Source organism: Anolis carolinensis, chromosome 1 (genome assembly GCF_035594765.1).
Source record: "Anolis carolinensis isolate JA03-04 chromosome 1, rAnoCar3.1.pri, whole genome shotgun sequence".
Lineage (NCBI taxonomy): Eukaryota > Metazoa > Chordata > Lepidosauria > Squamata > Dactyloidae > Anolis > Anolis carolinensis.
The window spans coordinates 100,794,411-100,815,058 of NC_085841.1; the positions used below are offsets into that span (position 1 = coordinate 100,794,411).

The window sequence follows — 20,648 nt, forward strand, 5'->3', positions numbered from 1 at the left end:
TGCTTGTCGCATCTGTTAATCTGTCCACCTCATAAAAGAAAAAAATATTGTGACAACATACACAAGTATGATGGCTCTTCAGAAGCTCCAACAGGATTTTCAGTTAAATGCAAACATGATATATTTTGTCCATAGTGTGGCTATTCATGACAGGCATTGAAATGTGATTGACTGAACTGCATAAATCCCTCATCTTAATTTCTAAAAAGCCTTTACAAATGATTAGTTCCCTATGTGCTGGGCAGTGTATGACTAGGGGCCCTGCCCATGGGCTTCAGCCATGCTCCATCAGCATGATGCCAATGCATCCAACTTTCCATCATGATGTGCCAACCAGCTATATCCCGAAACTAAGTTACAGTGCCTTGCAATTCACTCGAAAGTCCTCTGTCATTCATGGTGGCTGGCTGGATACATCTCATTAGTGCAGCCTACTACAACACCTGAATTCTGCAAATGTTAAGTTCTCTGCCTGAATTTTTTTTCTGAGACCTAAATTTTGTTAATTTCAATATCAAAGAATGCTTGACATGACATCAGTTTTTATCAAAACTAAGTCACCTAAGAGCTAGCATTTTTTAGAGTTATGGTTCAGAGTGCAGTCCAGAAGGCTGTTTTTTGTGGCCTCTGATAACACTTTTTTGCAAGGAGGGCAAACTGCTTTTATTGAAAGCCTGCAGGAGCAGAAACCCACCTTTTAAATGGTTCACATGCCCCCTACATTATTTTAATTAAAAAACTTCTTCAAAATGAGAGGATGTTCAGACCCTTCTGGTTTTCTTGCGGCTTTTATTTGGCAGTCCATTCTGCCCACAGACAAAATAAAATTGCCTGACCCTGTGTGCAAGATAAAAAGCTGGCAGTCTAAAACAATTTCCTATTACTTTTATTTTGCCTCTTCTCAAGCCAGACTTTTGTGAGGCACCATTTTTGTAGCACTTCCTCTTAATCTTGAGAGGTACAGCAAGTATGCATGTGGTGGCTTGTACTACTAGATATTCCAGCAGAGGGATGTATGCTTTAGTTAGAACTATACTATTATTTATTAGTGCATTATTACAGATCAGATATATCTTCTTGCCAACGGGGTCATCCAAAATACACTTCCAAATATCTAGAAGATTTTTTTTCATTTTTGTAGTATAAAATGTGTAGGAGAACATCTAGTAGAAAGTGATTCATTACCGGTTAAAAATCACAAATGCATGCAAGCAATCTTTCACAAGTTGCTCAGAAATTAATCCTATGTAATTTCAGCGAGGCTTACTCGTCTAAGTAAACAGGCAAATGGTTTATTTTAAAGTTGTATCATATCCCACCTTCTCCCAATGCTCAAGGCAGCTCCCATCAAGTTAATAACAAAGTACACAAAAACCTGTTTTGCACAATTTTAAAAAAGTTCTAATTAAAAACACTAAATTACAATGTTGAAAAGCTCAAAAGAGCAAAAAAAAAAACACCTTAAAATATACCCCATTAAATTATTCCTTCCCCCACAGTAACATAAAAGAAAGGCTTGCCTAAAAATAAAGGGATTATCAGTTAAATACTTCACTCATCAATCATGCTGTGAAACTAAATGTCTGGACCACTTTCACAACCATATTTTATTTTTGAGATGTCTTCTCTGAGGTCAGGTAAGAGAGCATCTATGACACTGTTCCTTCCCCCAGAAGGTACCTGTAAATAAAAATACAGTGTTTGTAATTTTTTGTCATACACAACAGTCAAACCTTCACTTTTTTCTTTGGAGCATCTGACTTTGCTTCTGTGATCCCAATATATATTATTGCTTTCCTGAAATTGTTCTGAAGGACAAGAGCAAAGCCCATCCAACAGGGTTTTAACTTACAGAATAGTTCACAGATAATGATTACTTTAAAGTATATGTTCAGATAAGCTTGGTTAACAACACATGCAGAATAATTCACTTCTTGCTTAGGAAAGTTACACTGACATTTTTCATTCTCTCTTTGGATCCTTCACTACATACTGTTTTGGGTCTTGGAATCTTCTCTGACTTGCTCCTACCCACAGGGTCAGCAGTCAAAAGGTTGTGCCTGATGTCCCTGGTTAACATGAATGGTGATAGTCTTGTCTGCTGGCACCACGAAGCAGTGCCTGGAACACAAAACATGCATCTTTGGCTAGGACTGCTTGTACGTTTGCTCTACCAAATTTAAACAAGCATATAACAGTTTGAAATGGTACAGTTTAGGACCACATCTTTTACTTCCACCTGTTATATGTGTAGAGCAGTCTTGCCTTTAACTAATTCATTAATGACTACAAAGAAATCTATACAGGTATGTGAACAAACTATTGGGCAAGGGTCTCAACTCTTCATCCTTCCTCAACTAGTTCATTCGGTGCAATTTTATTTTTGTAGCCCAGAAAGTGTCCAGTAACCTATATTTTATACTAGCTGTCAAGCAAGGGACTTTTACTCAGTCATCAGGATTGAACGTCAGGAGTTGCTGCTTATTTACAAGGTTGTTGTAAATCAGGCCTATTTTTGTTTCTTTTTAAAAATATTTTAAATATTATATTACATGAATCCTGCTGTGACAATGCTCATGCAGCTCCCTGTTGCATGGCAGGTGCTCTATTCTTGCTAGAAGGAGGCTGTGTAGGGATTTAGCAGCATTTAGCAGTTTTTAAGCAGGGAAGGTAAAATATACCTGACTGCAAATCAGAAGACATCTACTTCATGGGAGGAGAGCAATGGCCAACCTTGATAAAATAGTGGAGAGCAAAGACATCACACTGGCAACGAAGGTCCGCATAGCTAAAGCAATGGTATTCCCCATAGTAACCTATGGATGCAAGAGCAGGACCATAAGGAAAGCTGAGCAAAGGAAGATAGACGCTTTTGAACTTTGGTGCTGGAGGAAAATCCTGAGAGTGCCTTGGACCGCAAGAAGATCCAACCAGTCCATCCTCCAGGAAATGATGCCCGGCTGCTCACTGGAGGGAAGGATATTAGAGGCAAAGATGAAGTATTTTGGCCACATCATGAGAAGACAGGAAAGCTTGGAAAAGATTATGATGCTGGGGAAAATGGAAGGAAAAAGGAAGAGAGGCCGACCAAGGGTAAGATGGTTGGATGGTATCCTTCTAGTGACTGGCTTGACCTTGAAGGAGCTGGGGGCGGCGACAACCGACAGGGAACTCTGGCGTGGACTGGTCCATGAGGTCACGAAGAGTCGGCAACGACTGAGTGAATGAAGAAGATACCTGACTAATTCACCAGGAATCCAAGAGGGCTATGGCTATTCAATTCTAGTTACACAATTGCAGATGAATATTGCCTTGGCGATGACACTTCACCTATTGACAAGCTGGAAGATGTTCAGAGGAGGGCAATTATCAAAGGTCTAGAGACAATGCCCTATGGGAAGCATCTTAAAGAACTGGGTATGTTTAGTCTGCAGAAGAGAAGGTTGAGAGGAGACAAGATAGTCCTAAACATGTGAAATGTCATCAGGAAGAGGGAACAGGCTTGTTTTCTGCTGTCTTGAAAACTAGGACTCGAAGCAATGGGTTCAAATTACAGGAAAGGAGATTCCACCTGAATATTACGAGTGTGGTGGAAGCTCCTTCCTTTGAAACTTTTAAACAGAGGCTGGATGGCCATCTGTCAGGGGTACTTTGCGCTTTTCGTGCATGGCAGGGAGTTGGACTGGGCAGGGAGGTGCCTCACATGGTCCCTTTCAACTATTCTATGATTCTGTGAATTCATAAAAATAAAATCTTGAATAATTTGGCCTTTACATATGCTGCACTGTGATTTCTTGTCAGCTCTACATAAAGGAAACGAGCAACATGGACATACAGAATATGAAAGCCTTTGTAATAGATAGCTATATTAGGGATATTCACAGTAACTTCTGTCCCTGTAGGGCACTTGAAAAAAGCTGTACATGTTGCTCGCAGATTTAGCCAAATACTTATTTCTCTCTTGACAAAGCTTAAAGGCAGCTGTCATTATAAATAGTTGGAAACAAAAAAGCTTCTCAGCCTTTTACTGAAGTTTCATTTGCAATAAAAGTTCAAGATCAGAGTTGGAACAAGGCTCAGATAATTTTCCGCAACAAAACTATGAAGTGCAGTATATGCAGAACTAGCTGCTGGAACATGGTAGGGCATACATAGTGCTGGTATTGTATTCCTTGTTAATACATGTTTTTGATCCTACTACTTTATTTAAAGGAGTTTCTTCCCCTAGAATATTCTTAGAACAAATGTGACTGACAATTGAATTGTAAATGAACTGATGTATTTGGGACAGCTGATCTGATTATAAAATCAGTTTATCTAACAGAAGCATGAGTTGTACAACAGCATCAGCTTGGCTCTATCAATCTTTAAAGAAAGATTTAAAATAATATTTGAACCTGAATGTGCAGTTTGCAGAGAATGGTAAGGAGGTTGTAACATTTGCTTTTAGCGTTTAGCAAATGTATGTATTCAGATGTATTGTTTTTTCCTTTCAACCTGGATCCCCCTCCAAGATAGTCTATAGTCCATGCAGGCCTGTAGCGAGAGGGCGGTTTTAGGGGTTCAACCCACCCCCCCCCCCCGAAATTTTTCAGGTTATAAAAAAAACCTGGTTTACTCATGAATTTTAACTGGTTAACCAAATCCCCATGCTAAGTCTATGAGACACAAAACATTCAGAGTCCCTCCAGGCACTATCTCAGGCAGATATTGACAGGTTTGTAGCGGGGAGGGGTGTGTGCTGAAATTTTCAAACCCCCCCCCCCCCCCAAAATTTTTCTGGCTACAGCCCTGAGTCCATGATATGGTTGTGTCTTGGAGATGCTCGTCCAACACATTGGAAAACTCAGGTTTGGAAATGCTGTTTCAAACAGTATCTCAGAATACATCATGTTCAGTTCAGTTCTGCCTCAATTTTATCTCTCTTTTTACGCCCAGTCTTGAACATGTATAATATCTGCTTCCTTTTCAAACAACATTTTTATTAAAAGTTAATATGGTGATTGATTTTACTGTGGTATTGTCTTATGTATTGATGATGTGAATTATGTTTTCCTTTGATATTGATGTATCTGTATTTATTGCACCGTATGTATTGTTACATTACGAGTGCTTTGTAAGCCACCTCTAGTCCCTTTTGGGAGATGGTGACAGGGTAGAAATAATTTATATTATTATTATTAATGTTAAAAAGGCACAAATGTCTCAAAACATAGGTAAAACATTCTAAAACAAAAACAGGGATCGGATGAAATTTGAATTTTGTTATCTATATCCTTTGTCTCACTCTTAACAAGTGTGTGCTCCATTGAGGGAGGAGGTGAGTGAACAGTAACATTCCAAATGGGAATTGAGACAAAAATGAGGAAAGGAAAAAACCAATTGTTCCCTGGTTGCAACTCTTCAACTGATTCCTGTTCTTCAGCTGGGTTTTTCCGCCTAGCAACAAAACCACATAATGCTTTCTCTCAATTCCTAATTGCCCTTTGGCCTTTCCAGTTTACCTTATCTACCAAAGGAAGAGCCATCTATCTTAACAAATTTTAATGTTTTAAAATTAGCTGGCCGTTAGCATTAATGTGGAAACCTAATGGTTTAGGCCACAAATGAATTAGTTATTTGTTCACACCACTAATTGCATTTACTGAATCTATGTGCCCTTTCTTTGTGGGATACTCAGGGGCTGTAGGTAAAGGTAAAGGTTTCCCCTTGACATTAAGTCTAGTCGAGTCTGACTCTGGGGGGTGGTGCTCATCTCAATTTCTAAGCTGAAGAGCTGCCGTTGTCCATAGATGCCTCCTAAGTCACGTGGTTGGCATTACTGCATGGAGTGCTGTTACCTTCCCGTCAAAGCAGTACCTACTGATACTCGCATTTGTATATTTTCGAACTACTAGGTTAGCAGAAGCTGGTTCTAACAACGGGAGCTCACCCCGTCCCACAGATTCAAACTGCCGACTTTCCGGTCAGCAAGTTCTCCAACTTAGTGGTTTAACCCGCTGAGCCACTGCGACCCCTACTTATCCCCACATAATTAGAAGTAGCTACTGTGATCAATGGGTCTCAGGGCTGTTATGTGTTTTCCGGGCTACATACCTCACAATCTCTGAGGGTGCCTGCCATAGATGTGGGCGAAATGTCAGGAGAAAATACTTCTGGAACATGGCCATAAAGCCCGGAAAACACACAACGATCCTGTGATTCCGGCCGTGAAATTGGGTTGGAAGAGTTTGTATAACTCACCAACAGGATTTCAACCCATTATACTGTAATACTAAAGAATTAAAGTTGATACTAGTAATATTCTTTGTTACCTGAAAAATTGTGGCATATGCTACTGTTACTGCGTAAAAGATTAGCAGACTTTCTTCGTGTTGCTGTGAAAACATGAATATAAATTTGATAATCTGTAAGAAGGATCCACACAAATCCTAAAAATACTAAAGGTCAGCAACATTTTAGCAGAATACTTCCTTGTATATGATATTTCCCCCCAAAATGAGATTGCTAGAAGAATGATTATAAATAATAGGTTTTATTTTATTCAGTCCTGAGGTCATGTTCAAATGTTTTGGCTACAGGAATTATAATCAGAAACCACACTCTGTCCTAAGGAGGGCAATGCAGCGGTTCTTAGCTTTTTTTTCACCACAGATCCCTCAATATCGTTTTTTGTAGCAGATTACCAAAACTTAAAGTAGATGATTAAAAACTCTAAAGTGTATCAAATAGAGTAGAGTCTCACTTATCCAACATAAACGGGCTGGCAGAATGTTGGATAAGCTAATATGTTGGATAATAAGGAGAGATTAAGGAAAAGCCTATTAAACATCAAATTAGGTTATGATTTTACAAATTAAGCACCAAAACATCATGTTATACAACAAATTTGGCAGAAAAAGTAGTTCAATACGCAGTAATGCTATGTAGTAATTACTGTATTTACAAATTTAGTACCAAAATATCACGATGTATTGAAAACATTGACTACAAAAATGCGTTGGATAATCCAGAACATTGGATAGGCGAGTATTGGATAAGTGAGACTCTACTGTATGTATTTAAAGTTGTATATCAAGGATCTTCAAATTCAGAGAGAAGGGAAACATAAATAAATAAATGGGTACACTCCTAATATTTTGTTAGAATAATTCCATACAAAATAATAATGACTGAACATCGAACCATGGCCTAATATTACTTGTTAATTTCAATTAATCAATTAATGTGAAGGTTGGTGTTCAGGCTTAATAGCTGAAACATATATTCTGAGTTCTAACTTTACATCTTTGAAATTATTATTATTATTATGCATATTTTAAAAGAAAAAACGAGCAGGGAATTATTTTTCACACAAATATGTTGTTACAAAAAGCATCACTAAATACATTTTCACAAATATATCAATGCATGTCTCCTATTTATCGAAGTATATTAAAGATATATTCTTCTCTAAATCCATTTTATTTGCACAATCTGTACATTGGTCTGAACTTGTTTCATTCATGATACTCATATTAAACAAATAGATCATTCATAGCAAGCTCCTATAGTGTCCACAATCTAAAGAGAGAACAATGCTCTGTGGTCATATCTTTATTAGGGGCAAAAAGTACTCTGTCTATTCCTTGACTAAGGAAACGCCATGAAATCCATGACATTGTTATAAATCAACAGGCGACTTGAAGGCGCATGCACACATCTACATGTACACATTTTTTCTTTCTTGATTGGTTTAGGGTTTTTTTCATCAACGTAAAATATTTTGCTAAACGTACTATCAATTTAGAAGTGTTCTATGGCTTAATTAATTCTTAAGTAATTGAAAAAATGTTCTTGTAACATGATTGCTCTAGGTTTATGGCTGTTTTAATGGGGTGGAGGTTAATCTCATAAGGTTAATTCAGTAAATTGGATCCTGTTGATTTCATTATTGGATCCATCCAAATCAGGATTAATTTAACAAATTGGATCCACTTGAAACTCTGACTCAACTGTAAAATACTACGTAATATGACTCCTGGGGTGATTTAAGAGGTTGAGTAGTATATCACATCATTCCCAGTTTTTCACGCCGATTTTAAAAAACTAGACGCAATTAAACTGATTAGAGCAAATGTCAACATGGAGCTTTGCTAACACAGAAAACAACAGGCCAGTACCTGAGCGCTGCAAATTATCTGAAATACTCAGCGCTGCTATCTGTGTAGCTACAGGGTTCATGCTACTGCTAAGCTCATTAGTGTCATGATTAGTGTCAAGATCGAATCACAATTGTTTGTTGAAGTGGGGCAGTCACTCATTGCCCTCATTAGCTTATATTGAAATGTGCACAAGTGGAAGCCATGTTCCCTAGTATTAAGGTTTTCCAGCTAACTCTTTACCAGCTTGCCATAAGAAGATCTGTTTCAGTGCATGCTGGAAGTCCTGGGTTCACTCCTTTGTACTGGTAATTCTAACATGGCATCCAGAAATGTAACAGTGGCAACAATGACGAGGGTCTGTTCCCCTGTTGCTCTTTGGAAGCCGCTCACTGCCATTTCCACCTCCTTTAATTAGTCCTCTTTGTGACCCCACTGACTAGCTAAGTCATTATTTTAACTCTTTGATGGCATGGCTCCAAGCCAGCCATAAGGCACGAGGAAGAGGTGGTTTAGAGATGAGAAAAGGCAGAAATGTTACCCTGTATGTTTCTGTAAGTAAACAGGTTGTTTTGTGCTTTATGGGATTATATATCTGCTTTAGCAGCAGATACTTAAATCTACCTTTGAATTCCAATCATGCCATTTATTTGACCTCACAAAAATAGTTAATTCTCAAATAGAACAACATCCTTGCTTGCCTCAGTTCAGATGCTCAATGTGAATTCACTGGCTTCTTGAAATGCATCTTTATAAACACACATACCACTCACTTACAGAATGAAGAACATAGCCACTAAAAAGCCCTGAATAGAACAGTTCACAATTAAAAGACCCTTTCTTATGAATAGTTCTCCAAAGCCTGTCCTGGGACACCTTGGCCTATAATGGGAGAAACATGGGATATTATATATTCACCTATTGATGGAAATACAAGAAAGAAGGAGCTAGTCCAGCCTCCCTTGAAAGGGTATTTCAAAACTTGAGAGGAATCACCAAGAAAGGCTCTGCTTCGCAATCCCGCCAAACATTCCTTCCAGCGCGATGGCCCTCAGAGGGAGGCCTCACCCAAATACCCCAAAGCCTAGGCAGGTTCATATGGGACAATACAACCCTTCAGGGAATGGAGACCAGAGTTGTATGGGTCATAACAAACATTTTACAGGCATGGCTCTTCCTTGTATCTGGGAAAGCCTAAAAGAAGATTCCAGCAGTATGGGTCAAACTCTTCTGCATTAAATGTACATCTATTCAGTGTGCATCTGTTCAACTATGGTTGTGACACTTTCATGATTTATATGCTGGCCACCCATTTTTTATAGCAAAGCAAATGTTTTATTTCAAACACTGCTATTAAAACTATCTCTCAGGTTTTCCATAAACAAGTTATTCTTTCATCTCTCCCCACCCTCCTTTAAACGAGGAATTAAGAAGGCCCAATACCTTTTCCAATGTTCTCTACAGAATTGTTCCAGCTGAAAACCTATAAAGCAGATCTTTTCTGTGCACACCTAAACTGTTTCTGAACTGGGCACATCTTACCTGGGACAGAGAAGGGTTTTATTGTCAGTAAAATTGAGGATAAGTGCCAAGTTATCTTCCAAATGACAGGAGTCTAACAAACTCTTCACTTTGTACCCTCATATCTACTGTAGTGGTATGCCTGATCCCTCACCCATCCTGCCTCAAGAGTGGGGCTGCTTTTTATTCTTTATTCCTATGTCAAACATCCACATGATAGCATGTCATCCAGAGGTGGGGTCAGATAGAATTCAAATTGCAATTATACCTCCAGGTGAATTTCTCTGGGATGTTGTAGCTTCCACGTCATAAAGTTGAGACTGCAACTCTTCTACCCGTTGGTAAGCATTCAGCTTTAAACTGCGCTCCTGTGTTAACTGACTTCTTATCTAAAAAGATAATAACATCTTAATCAACAACATAATTTCAAGATTTCATATATTAAAATTAATTGCCAGAATCCTGTTTAGAATTTGTGCTTCTGTAAGCATCATGGAGCTGTAAATCATGTCTGCACATCCCGTTTGGTTTTGGGACTCCAACTCCCAGAAGCCCTAGCCAGTATGTCCAATGGTTAGTAATTCTGGGAGCTGAAGTTCAAAACACCTGGTGGGCCACAGGTTATGCAGGCCTGCTGTAAATATCACCTTGAATCCTATCTTACAGTGCTAGGCAGTGAATCCGAGTCCGATCCCTCCAATTCCTAAATACCAGGAAGCAGCAACTATCAAGAGGATCTTCTCTGAGTGATCTCCAGTGTGACAGACAGAAGCAGGGTCCCTGTTGCATTTCCCCCTCATGTTGGTGATTGTTTGTGTGAGAAGTGGAGTGTGAGGACAGCAGTAAGACTCTTCTCAACCTGGAACAGACCCCAGTGACCATAGCAGCTGCTTCCCAATAAATAAGAATTTGGAGGATTCTTTCAGTGTTTGCATAGCAAGCCATAAATATACAGCAGTGACAAGTTTGTACATTCAGGCAACTGCTATAAAGGACCCCGGGTCATTTTTAAAAAATAAAATAAAAGTATGGCCATGGAAGCAGCTAGGTAACATTAGAACCTGAAAAAAGATTTTTGGAGATGGAATTGAAGACATGTTATTCAGTTAGGAAGCATATATCTTTTTTCCAACCCCACCATTCTATGTTTTACATCTCCTTCCATGTTCATGATAATTTAGAACATCAACCCAACACAAATACTTTTTGCCTACCCTGATTTTAAAACGATAGAAAACTTGAAACATTTATATTTTCACATTTTAATCTCACTTAAGCCATAATATCACCATTACTAAAAAAAAATCAAACTGAGTTTCTGTTCCTTGTGAAAAAAATATTTTGTTGCAAAAATATATGGTACAGCCTAATTGTTAATCCTAGCTAGAGGACTATGGAATTCGAATCAATGGAATTCACGTAAGTGTTCACTAACCATGTTCTTGTTGATTTAATAGGTCTTTCCGAGTTGAAATTAGCAATTTAGACTTACATCTTTTAAGAACCAACCAAAACAAAAAAATTAAGTGAGTACTTGTAGTCACATATACTCTTGGCAAACCTCTTCATACAATAAATATTTTTTCCTAAATAAGACAGTTCCTCCACATTTGCAGTTTTGACTTTCACAGAATTTGCTATGTTCTTTTTAGGAATCTCTGGGTCTTCCAGTGTGACTTTATGGTCAACTTGCATCAATCATGACGGAAGATATAGAAATTCATAAAGTTGTTCTCTCAAGTTTAAAAAAAGCAATTTATTTATGGGTTTTTTTTTACTTTCACAAGCCTGCTATGCCCCTAACCACAGCAAATGTGTAGGGCTTTATTTTTCATGTCAGGAGCAACTTGAGAAACTGCAAGTCGCTTCTGGTGTGAAAGAATTGGCTGTCTGCAAGGATGTTGTTCAAGGGATGCCCGGATGTTTGATCTTTTACCATCCTGTGGGAGGCTTCTCTCATGTCCCTGCATGGGAAGCTAGAGCCGACAGACGGGAGCTCACCCCGCTTTCCGGATTCAAACCGCTGACTTTTCAGTCAGCAGTCCTGCCGGCACAAGAGCTTAACCCATTGTGCAACCAGGGGCTCCATGTGGAGGGCTGAATGTAATAAATAAAAGATGGTGTGATGTGCAGCATCAACCTTCGTGAGCGTTCTCAGTGCTGATAAGAGAAGGAATGAGAACTCCCTATGTTTTAAGTAATATTTATCTATTTTTATGTTTTGCAGTTGGGATTGCTTGTGGACGCTTATTATTAGTATATAAAACCATGGTACACACTCAGTTATTTACCATTAACAGATGTATTTATAATCTTACTTGCTGGATTTCTTTCTTAACCCTTTTCCCTTGAAGTTGTTGTATCTTAGTGGATTTCTCTGCTTCTTCTGTCAAGCTCTGCAGTTTCACTTCTTTCTCGGCAAGGTTTTCTAGCATCTTCTCCAAGTTTTCTGTCTTCATCAAATTAACCTGCTGCCATCTGCTGACCTCTTGATTCATTTTCTGTTCTACTTTCTGTAGCAAATGTCCCTGTGCATGAAATCACACAGATCATGTTGCAATCTACTTCCTAATACTATTCCTCACTGCAATGTTCACACTCCTCCCCTTTTCTGAAAATTTGGGGGTTCCCTCAAGACAAGTCATACGGACCTAATGTATGTGGATGCTGCCACTTTGTTTACATGAAGAATTACACAGATGCTTCAGATACACAAGGACTGACACACACTCCTGAACCTTTCAAACAGAGGGAGTTATCTGACTGTGCCATAAACAGGAATGGCATATAGCAAGAACGAATCCATTCTGGCTAGACTATTGTTAACAGCATACACAGATACATAGATCCACTTTTCTTCGCTGAAGAGGTTGGTATTCCTCTCCTTCCTTTGTGGCAACCAAAGTGCCTCCCAACCTAGACTTGCTGAAGGGTTGGGTGGACCTTCAAACCATATATTAGAATAGTAGTAAATGGCTCAACAGAACTACTATGCTATATTGAGCCATGCAAGATTGGGGCCTCTGACATACAGGAAAATGGTCCTTAAAAGTTGAGAAAACTGCACTGAATTCAACACAACAAAGAGAAAAAATGATTTCCTGTGTAAGCAGTGAAGTAGCAGAGCCATATCTGTACCTGTTTGTCTAGCTGTCCATTCAGTTTTTTATTCTCTGCTTGAGACTGTGCCAAGGCTTTTCTTGCAGACCTGAGTTGCTGACGAAATAGAACTGCCTCTTTTTCTGCCATCATCTTCAGTTTCAAGTATTCTTTTTTATTTTTATTGTCCACCTGTGAATGCAATGGATTTAGTAGACTGTGAAGTGCAAAATAAAAGCAATTTGCAATAATTATTACTACTATTGTTATGATTTATACCCCGCTTTTTCTCTCCACAAAGGGTTACTTATGAGCAAGCGTCTTACAAGGTTTATGTCATTTATCGTGGAGCAAAAGGGGCTCACTGTTTAAAAATGTGTGTACATAACTGACATTGCTACCTTCTAGATCAGGCATGGGCAAACTTTGGCCCTCCAGGTGTTTTGGACTCCAACTCCCACAATTCCTAACAGCCTCAGGCCCTTTCCTCCCCCCCCTCCCCTCAGCTGCTTAAGCGGCTGATGGGGGAAAGGAAAGGGCCCGAGGCTGTTAGGAATGGTGGGAGTTGCAGTCCAAAACACCTGGAGGGCCAAGGTTTGCTAATGCCTGTTCTAAATCCACGCAGTTCGCTATGCATGCACATGTTCATTGGAATTGGACCATTTCAGTATACTAGCCATTAAAATTTAAAAACAAGAATCTTTCATGATTTAGAATGAGATAGGATCCCATCACACTACGCAGTTGAAGCCCACTGAATCAAGCTTAACTGTCATGATTGCATTCTGTGGGATCTTGTAATTTTTAGAGTGGAAAAGAACTAGAATGCTCTAGCAAGCAATTTCATCTTCCTCTCCCTAAACTACAAATGAAATCCAGTGTGGTGAAATTTAAATATTGGATTAGAATTCATCCTGTTGCTCAGACATTAAAACTCATAGAATGACATTGGGCAAGTCCCACTCTCTCAGCCTAGAACTGGAAGAAACAATATGGACCCTCCAGTCCAACCTTCTGACAGGCAGGAAAAGCACAACCAAAGCATCCTTGACAGGAAGGCAAAAGCAAACCTCTTTGAACAAATCCAGACATGAAAATCCTGTGAAAGAGTCACCCTAAGTTGGAAATGACTTGAAGGAATAGGTAAAGGTAAATGTTTTCCCCTGACATGAAGTCTTATTGTGTCTGCCTCTGGGGGTTGGTGCTCATCTCCATTTCTAAGCCAAAGAGCCGGCGTTGTCATAGACATTTCCAAGGCCAAGTGACTGATATGACTGCATGGAGCGCCATAACCTTCCCGACGGAGCAGTACCTACTGATCTACTCACATTTGCATGTTTTCGAACTACAAGGCTGGCAGAAGCTGGGGCTAACAGCGGGAGCTCACCCCGCTCCCCGGATTTGAACCGCCAACCTTTTGGTCCACAAGTTCAGCAGCTCAGCAGTTTAACCCGCTGCGCTACCAGAGGCTCCTCTTGAAGGAATACAACATTTAAAACAAAAGCAAAGCAGTATATCTAATAATTCCATAGCATGATGCCATGGTGGTCGAAAGAGAATCACAGTGCTACATTTGTGCGTTGTGGGAAAGCCCTTTCTTCTAACATACTGATAGGAGGTTTGCAAAGATCTCACCTTCTCTGCTTCTCTCACTGTGGCTGACAAGTGCGCTTTGTGCACCGTTTGCTTCCAGTAATTCATGGCCCTCAGTTTCAATACCAACATTTGCAGCTGGCCATTTTCATCCCGTAACTCCTGTAACTGTTCCTGCTAATGAGAGCACATCATTTCTATTTTTTAAAAAAACTGACCTACTCACATTTGGGGGGGGGGGGATAGTGTAATTTTAAGAATTGGCATCAGCCTCTATACTTGGAAGAAATTCAAGCCCTGTTACAGGCACTTCAACTACACTAAGCTCCTTTTAGAAGCTGTTGACATATTATTCTGTTCAGAGTCATCTAAACCTGTGAATCTGGATGATCATTCTCTGGAGAATAGATTTGAAAATGCTGTATTTGCACTGATGACAATGATACACACAATTCTGTTTTCTCAGTTCTGGGTTAGTTTTCCTCCCTCTGTACTATGTTTTACCATTTATAGATTCTGTTTTTCCATGAAGTCTGAGGCATTGCTTCTCTCAAGACCCTTTGGTCTTTGGCCATGACAACTATTGTAATGTTTGATTTGTATTGTAAGTGCTGACCTTTAAATGACTTTATGAGTGTTAAGCACTGGTGTAGTGAAGTGGCAAAGAGCGCTGGTTCAAATTTGCCTCTGCAGTTACTGTATATACCTGAATCTAAGCCAACCCGAATATAAGCCGAGGCAACAAAAAATCCTGGGAAAATGTATTGACTCAAGTATAAGACGAGGGTGGGAAATGCAGCAGCTACTGGTCAATTTCAAAAATAAAAATAAAAACCAATAAAATTATATTAATTGAAGCATCAGTAAGTTAAATATTTTTGAACATTTACATAAAACTGTATTCTAAGATAAGACTGTCCAACTCTGATTACCTATATACTCGAGTATAAGCCGACCCAGATATAGGCTGACCAGGACCCTCACTCAAGTATAAGCCAGGGGGCTTTTTCAGCCCTAAAAAGGTAGTCTTTAGGGATGCTCTATCTTACCCATTGGGCTCCTATTTCAAATATCTACTCAGTAGTAAGTCCTACTGAACCCAGTGGTGTCCAGAGAGTCTGGACAGGAATGCAGCCACAAGTGCCTTGCTTGCATTGGATTGCACTGCCTTTTGTTACTAGAGTTTTTAATTTGTCTATAAACTTCTTTAGAAAACCATCAAAGCAACTTTGTGACACATGAATTTACCTGAGCCAAGCGTTCTTTGAGTGCACTGTTATCTTTAGTGGAGCCAAACTTTTTCTTCAGGGCAATCATCTTGTCTACTCCATCTCTTCTCACTTCACTGATGATTTCAAACATGCGTTGGCTCAGGCTTAAGCGATATTCATCCACTTTTCCCTGAAACCAAAACCAAGAGCCAAAATGTGCAGCCATTGCTTGAAGTAATACAAATGTTTACAAGAGACATAAAATTCTGTAAGATTTTTCAGATTTAATAAGCAAATATAAAATCTCATAACTGTTGATGTGATTAATTCCTATATCAATGTATTTTATATAAGTTGGTACCTAACCACTTTCTGTATAAATTCAGGGCCTAAATGAAACATTGAGATTGGCACAGATCTATCAGAGGAATTTCTCTGCTGTGGAGGTAAGTCAGTTTCATTCAGCAGTTAAATGAAAGGTATAGAAATGTTATATAAATAACATTATAGACTATATAAAATCCAAAAACAAATGGGGTTGCAGTTCATGGTTAGATATGCCATACTTTTCTGAATTATAGCTTTTCCAGACACAAACCACAAATAGAACACATTTCTCTGCCACCAGGCATTTACAAACTGATAAGGACTGGACTTTAAATGCTAAGCGATTGGTATTTTGGTGTTTGTTTAAAGTTTTTAATAAATCTTAATATTTAAATACTTAATGGCTTTGATAATATGAATTTCAGGAGAGGCACTTTACCATTTTTTTGTCAGAGGAAGGGCTTTTTGGAAGTCAGGGGCAACAGACCCCCAGTTTTGGGGTCCACATCAACTCCAGGGATGAAGTTGTTCCATCCATGTAGTAAGTAAGGTGACATTCTCCATATTTTACATTCAGGTGTATCTTCTATACGTACTTTGAGATGCACACACGTCATAAACATGCTTTGCACTAATGCTTCATAATCCTCCTGTACTTCCTTTCTTATCTTCTCTCTGAGGCTATGATTTTCTTCTTGGAGATCTGCGGTTTTGGCTCTCAGAGCCGTTATCTCCATAATCATGTCATGATTCATCTCTGCTACCTGTTAGAATGAGAGATTATGCAAACAAGCCTATTAATAAATCTTTTCATCATTCAGTTTCTCAAAAAGACAAGTTAAGATTTCTGAGGGACAACTCTGGTGCTGTGGTCGTTGTGTGTCTTCAACGTATGCATCCCAAGGCATGGGGTTTGTGGGCAAGGTTTGTTCAAAGGTGGTTTGTCGTAGCCTTCCTCTGAGGATGAGATTGCGTGATTTGCCCAAGGTCACCCATGGGCTTCTACAGCCGAGTGGGAATTCAAACAATGATCTCTACAGCTGTTGACCAACACACACACCACCACTGTGGTTTATCTGGAGTTATCTGAATAAAAATAATAAACTTAATGCTTCCACTCACCTGACTGAGATTCAGCTCAGCATTTACCCCCTTGTCCTCTGTTGTAGCCATTTCCTGAAATAGAATCAAACAACATATTTTAAGTAGGCTCTCCCTTAAAAATTACTAGCAGACATCCCTTGACTCACTCAATTCAACAATCACAAGGGAACCGATCCCAGGACAAACAAAAAGTACAACACACTGCCCCTTTCACCCCATAAGAAGGGAGAGTATGAGAAATACTTGTTCTTTTTTATAGAGGAGCTGATGCTGCCGGTGGAGTATATTTTCATAAAACATGGAGTAGTTTTCAAAGTTGCTGCGTTCCCTGGCCATGACATCACATCCGAGAGCTGTGAGGCACTTTTGTAAGTGGTCTTTCTGAAAGGAAATCTGGGGAGAAAAATTAAAGTGGCCCAGTCAATTAAATGCACATAAGGAAATCTAATTGCTTCTCATGCTTCCTCCATGGTTAATGACCCTGGGATTATATGCTCTGAATATTTTTCAGCTCCCATGCTTTATTCCCCCAAATCTTAGAAGCTTTCCACCCATTGGAATTGATGGTCTATGTACCTCTGCTTCTGATTCTTGGTGATTTTCCATTAGTCTTTGTATAAATGACTCAACTATTTCTGGTCTTGTGACAGAGAAGATTTCTTGCATGCTATGATGCTTCCAGAGTTCTGGAAAAAAAAACCCAGGGCAAACATGTTCACCACGAAAAGTTATGTTACCTTGATTTCATAACAAGCTACTATACCATGCCCATGCTTATTATGTTGTGTGTGTGTACATTTCTTTTTTTAAAAAAAATATTTTTTTATTACATTACTGTTCATTTTGTTACAAAGAAAAGAAAAATCTTTACAATTCATATAATTATTATTTTTTCCTTTCTACCCATTGTGCTCCCCATCACCGGAATCCATTTCTTTATAGTTCAACCAGAACCTCATTTCTTCTGGTGGGGGTTGATTCCCATCTTCTCTCCTTAATGTTTCTTCGATAAATTTCTTCCATATACTTTTTAAATCATTTTTCTTCCTTAGGCCTTTTTTAACATTCAAATTGCATGTTAATTTATCATTTATTGCTAATTTCCAAATTTACTTGTACCAATTTTCTATTTTAATTTCTAATTTCTTGCTATTAATAACCTTGTTAGCAACATTGTTATCAAATTCTTTTCATTTTCTTTCCATTCACATGTTTTATAAATAGATAACAGTATAGTCGCTGGGTTTGTATTGATTTTTTTCTTCATGATACTCTATTTCTACTATGACCTTTCCCCAAAAACTCTGTACATACTTACATTCCCACCACATATGAATATATGTCCCCCTTTCTTGCCAACCCCTCCAAAATTTTTCTGAACAGCTCTTATCTATATTATGTATCTCTATTGAGGTCAAATACCACTTCCATACTATCTTGTAGTAGTTTCCTTTTATTCTAATTGATAATTTTTTGAGATGCCTTGCTTTCCATATTTTTTCCCAATTTCTTTCTCCTACTTTTATTCCCAGTTCTTCCTCCCATATTTCCCATGTTAATATCCCTTTCCTCCCCCCTTTAATCTCTATTAATATTTTATATATCATACTGGTTATCCCTTTCGGATATTCATTTCCCTCTTTAGTCTGTTGTTTTAATGCTACGGTATATTTTCAAATTTTGTTGGTTCTCTTCCAGCCGACCTCTTTCTTTGCCAATTTTGGAACCATTGATCTAGTTGGGCCCAATGAAGCCATGATATATTTAAGTCACCTAGGATTCCCTTTATGTTGTTTTTCTCCTTTATTTGTTCCCTCCAACTTCCACTTTTGTCTAATTTCTTCCTTTTCAAACACATTTTTTAAGTTTTTAGGGAATTTCTTCTCCCTTATCACTGGCATTATTTTGGAATTCTCTTTAATGAGGTGGCATTTATATTTATTCCATGTTATTAATACGTTTTTTAATAATACATTTCCCATTTGGTTTATTTCCTTTTTTGAATATTCCTTAAAAATATTTTTTCTAGTCTCATTTTTATATCTTTAGTAATTGTTTCCATCCAGTCTATATCCACTTTATTTAGCATCCCTTCTACCACATGTCTCAACTGGTTTGCTTCATAATAACTTTTGATTTTGGGTAATCCTAGTCCTCCTTCCTTTTGTGGTTTGTACCAATAGCATTTTATTCTATTTTTTCCCATTATTAAAAAAATTGTTTGTAAATTGTTGCCATTTGTTCAGTTCAATTTCTGATATTTTGAGGGGTATCATTCTAAATAAGAAATTTACTTTAGGTAATAATTTCATTTTGAATAAGGCAATTCTGCCAAAACAGGACAAATGTATGTTGTTATATTCATTCAATCTTTTTTCTGTCTCTTTCCTCAATGCCTTTAAGTTTTTCCTTTCCATTTCACTTGGGTCCTTAGTTACTACTATTCCTAGATATTTTATATTTTCTTTTAGAGTTATTTTGATCTCCCTCCGATTTTTGAAATCTTCCGCTTCTTGCTTTGTGTAATTAAATAGTATCATTTCTGATTTTTTCCAATTTATTTTCAGCCCTGTTATTTCTCCAAACTTCCTTATATGCTCCCCTATTACTTCCATTTTATCTGCTATTCCTTTTAAAGTCAAAGTTGTGTCATCGGCAAACAAGCTAATTTTATCTGAATCTTTTCCTATCCCTATTAATTTATTGTCATTTCTAATTACGTTTACCAATAATTCTATTGTGACTGCAAATAATATTGGTGACATAGGGCATCTCTGCCTAGTCCCTCTTGTTACCTTTATTCTATCAGTTATCCCATCATTATGTACATTTCTTTGAGACTGAAAAATATGAGATATGAAGCATAATCCTTTCCAACAATAATCATAATAAAAATACACACACACACACACACCTAGGCATGGTGAGGGGAAAGGTTTCTAGTGATAATAACTGCATTGTGGCAATCTTCCTTTCTCATACACTGTTCCCCATACACCTCATTCACCTAGTTTTGAATGTAAATAAAAAAATCTGTGGCTGTTAACTACTCAATGATCAAGGTTGTGTACTGTAGACCAACAATATGATTTCCCAAGATCTCAGCAGATGGTGTGCTGTATATGCACATGTAGAAGTTAATCTCAGATACATTGAGAGAAGATTTTGATATAACTTATGGGTAAGTTGAGGTTCAATCCATGGGAAGGGGAAATGGCAATATTTGTCTCAGGAAGTCAGCCACCATTGGCCACAGCCACCATTAGCCACTGCCACCATTTCCTTGCCCAGGCATTCAAAAAAGTGAAGAGAGCAGGGGTGGTTGGTGTTTCTTTTAGGTTTGACTGGGATGGACTAAGCTCTTGACTTCTGCCACTCATGCAGAGAAGTGGGTAGTTCCTTTTCTGTTAAGGTACAGTAGAGTCACATAGGCTTGCGGAAAAGGAGACCCAGTTTGGGGAAGGGGTTGTTTTTTCTATTAACATTTCTATACTTTTATATGAGTATATAGGGTGATCATTTTGGATCTGTCCAGATACTTGTCTAGTCCCATTAGGGGAGGGGGTCTACAGGGGCTAAATGGTGTATTTATTTATCTTGTGTAATAAGCATTGCATAATAAATAAGTTTAAAACTGATAAAGAGATCACAA

At 38.3% G+C, this 20,648-nt stretch overlaps 1 protein-coding gene across 6 annotated transcripts in view; it reads right to left on the reverse strand.

Moving 5' to 3' along the window:
* Positions 1 to 1,276: 1,276 nt before the first annotated feature.
* The window catches only part of ccdc162 (coiled-coil domain containing 162), a 91,593-nt gene continuing 72,221 nt past the window's right edge, over positions 1,277 to 20,648 (reverse strand). For 2 of the 6 annotated variants that reach the window (XM_062969013.1, XM_062969010.1), the window contains 12 exons: positions 17,573 to 17,682; positions 17,240 to 17,389; positions 17,015 to 17,068; positions 16,489 to 16,656; positions 15,603 to 15,755; positions 14,397 to 14,531; positions 12,801 to 12,953; positions 11,981 to 12,190; positions 9,931 to 10,051; positions 6,315 to 6,377; positions 1,994 to 2,121; positions 1,277 to 1,680 (listed from right to left, as the gene is read on the reverse strand). In XM_062969013.1, coding sequence (XP_062825083.1) covers positions 1,576 to 1,680; positions 1,994 to 2,121; positions 6,315 to 6,377; positions 9,931 to 10,051; positions 11,981 to 12,190; positions 12,801 to 12,953; positions 14,397 to 14,531; positions 15,603 to 15,755; positions 16,489 to 16,656; positions 17,015 to 17,068; positions 17,240 to 17,389; positions 17,573 to 17,682 — 1,550 coding nt within the window. In that variant the 3' untranslated portion in view covers positions 1,277 to 1,575. Of the gene's footprint in view, positions 1,681 to 1,993; positions 2,122 to 6,314; positions 6,378 to 9,930; positions 10,052 to 11,980; positions 12,191 to 12,800; positions 12,954 to 14,396; positions 14,532 to 15,602; positions 15,756 to 16,331; positions 16,657 to 17,014; positions 17,069 to 17,239; positions 17,390 to 17,572; positions 17,683 to 20,648 lie in introns of those variants that run through there. The other 4 variants (XM_062969011.1, XM_062969012.1, XM_062969014.1 and 1 more) reach the window with 4 other exon arrangements.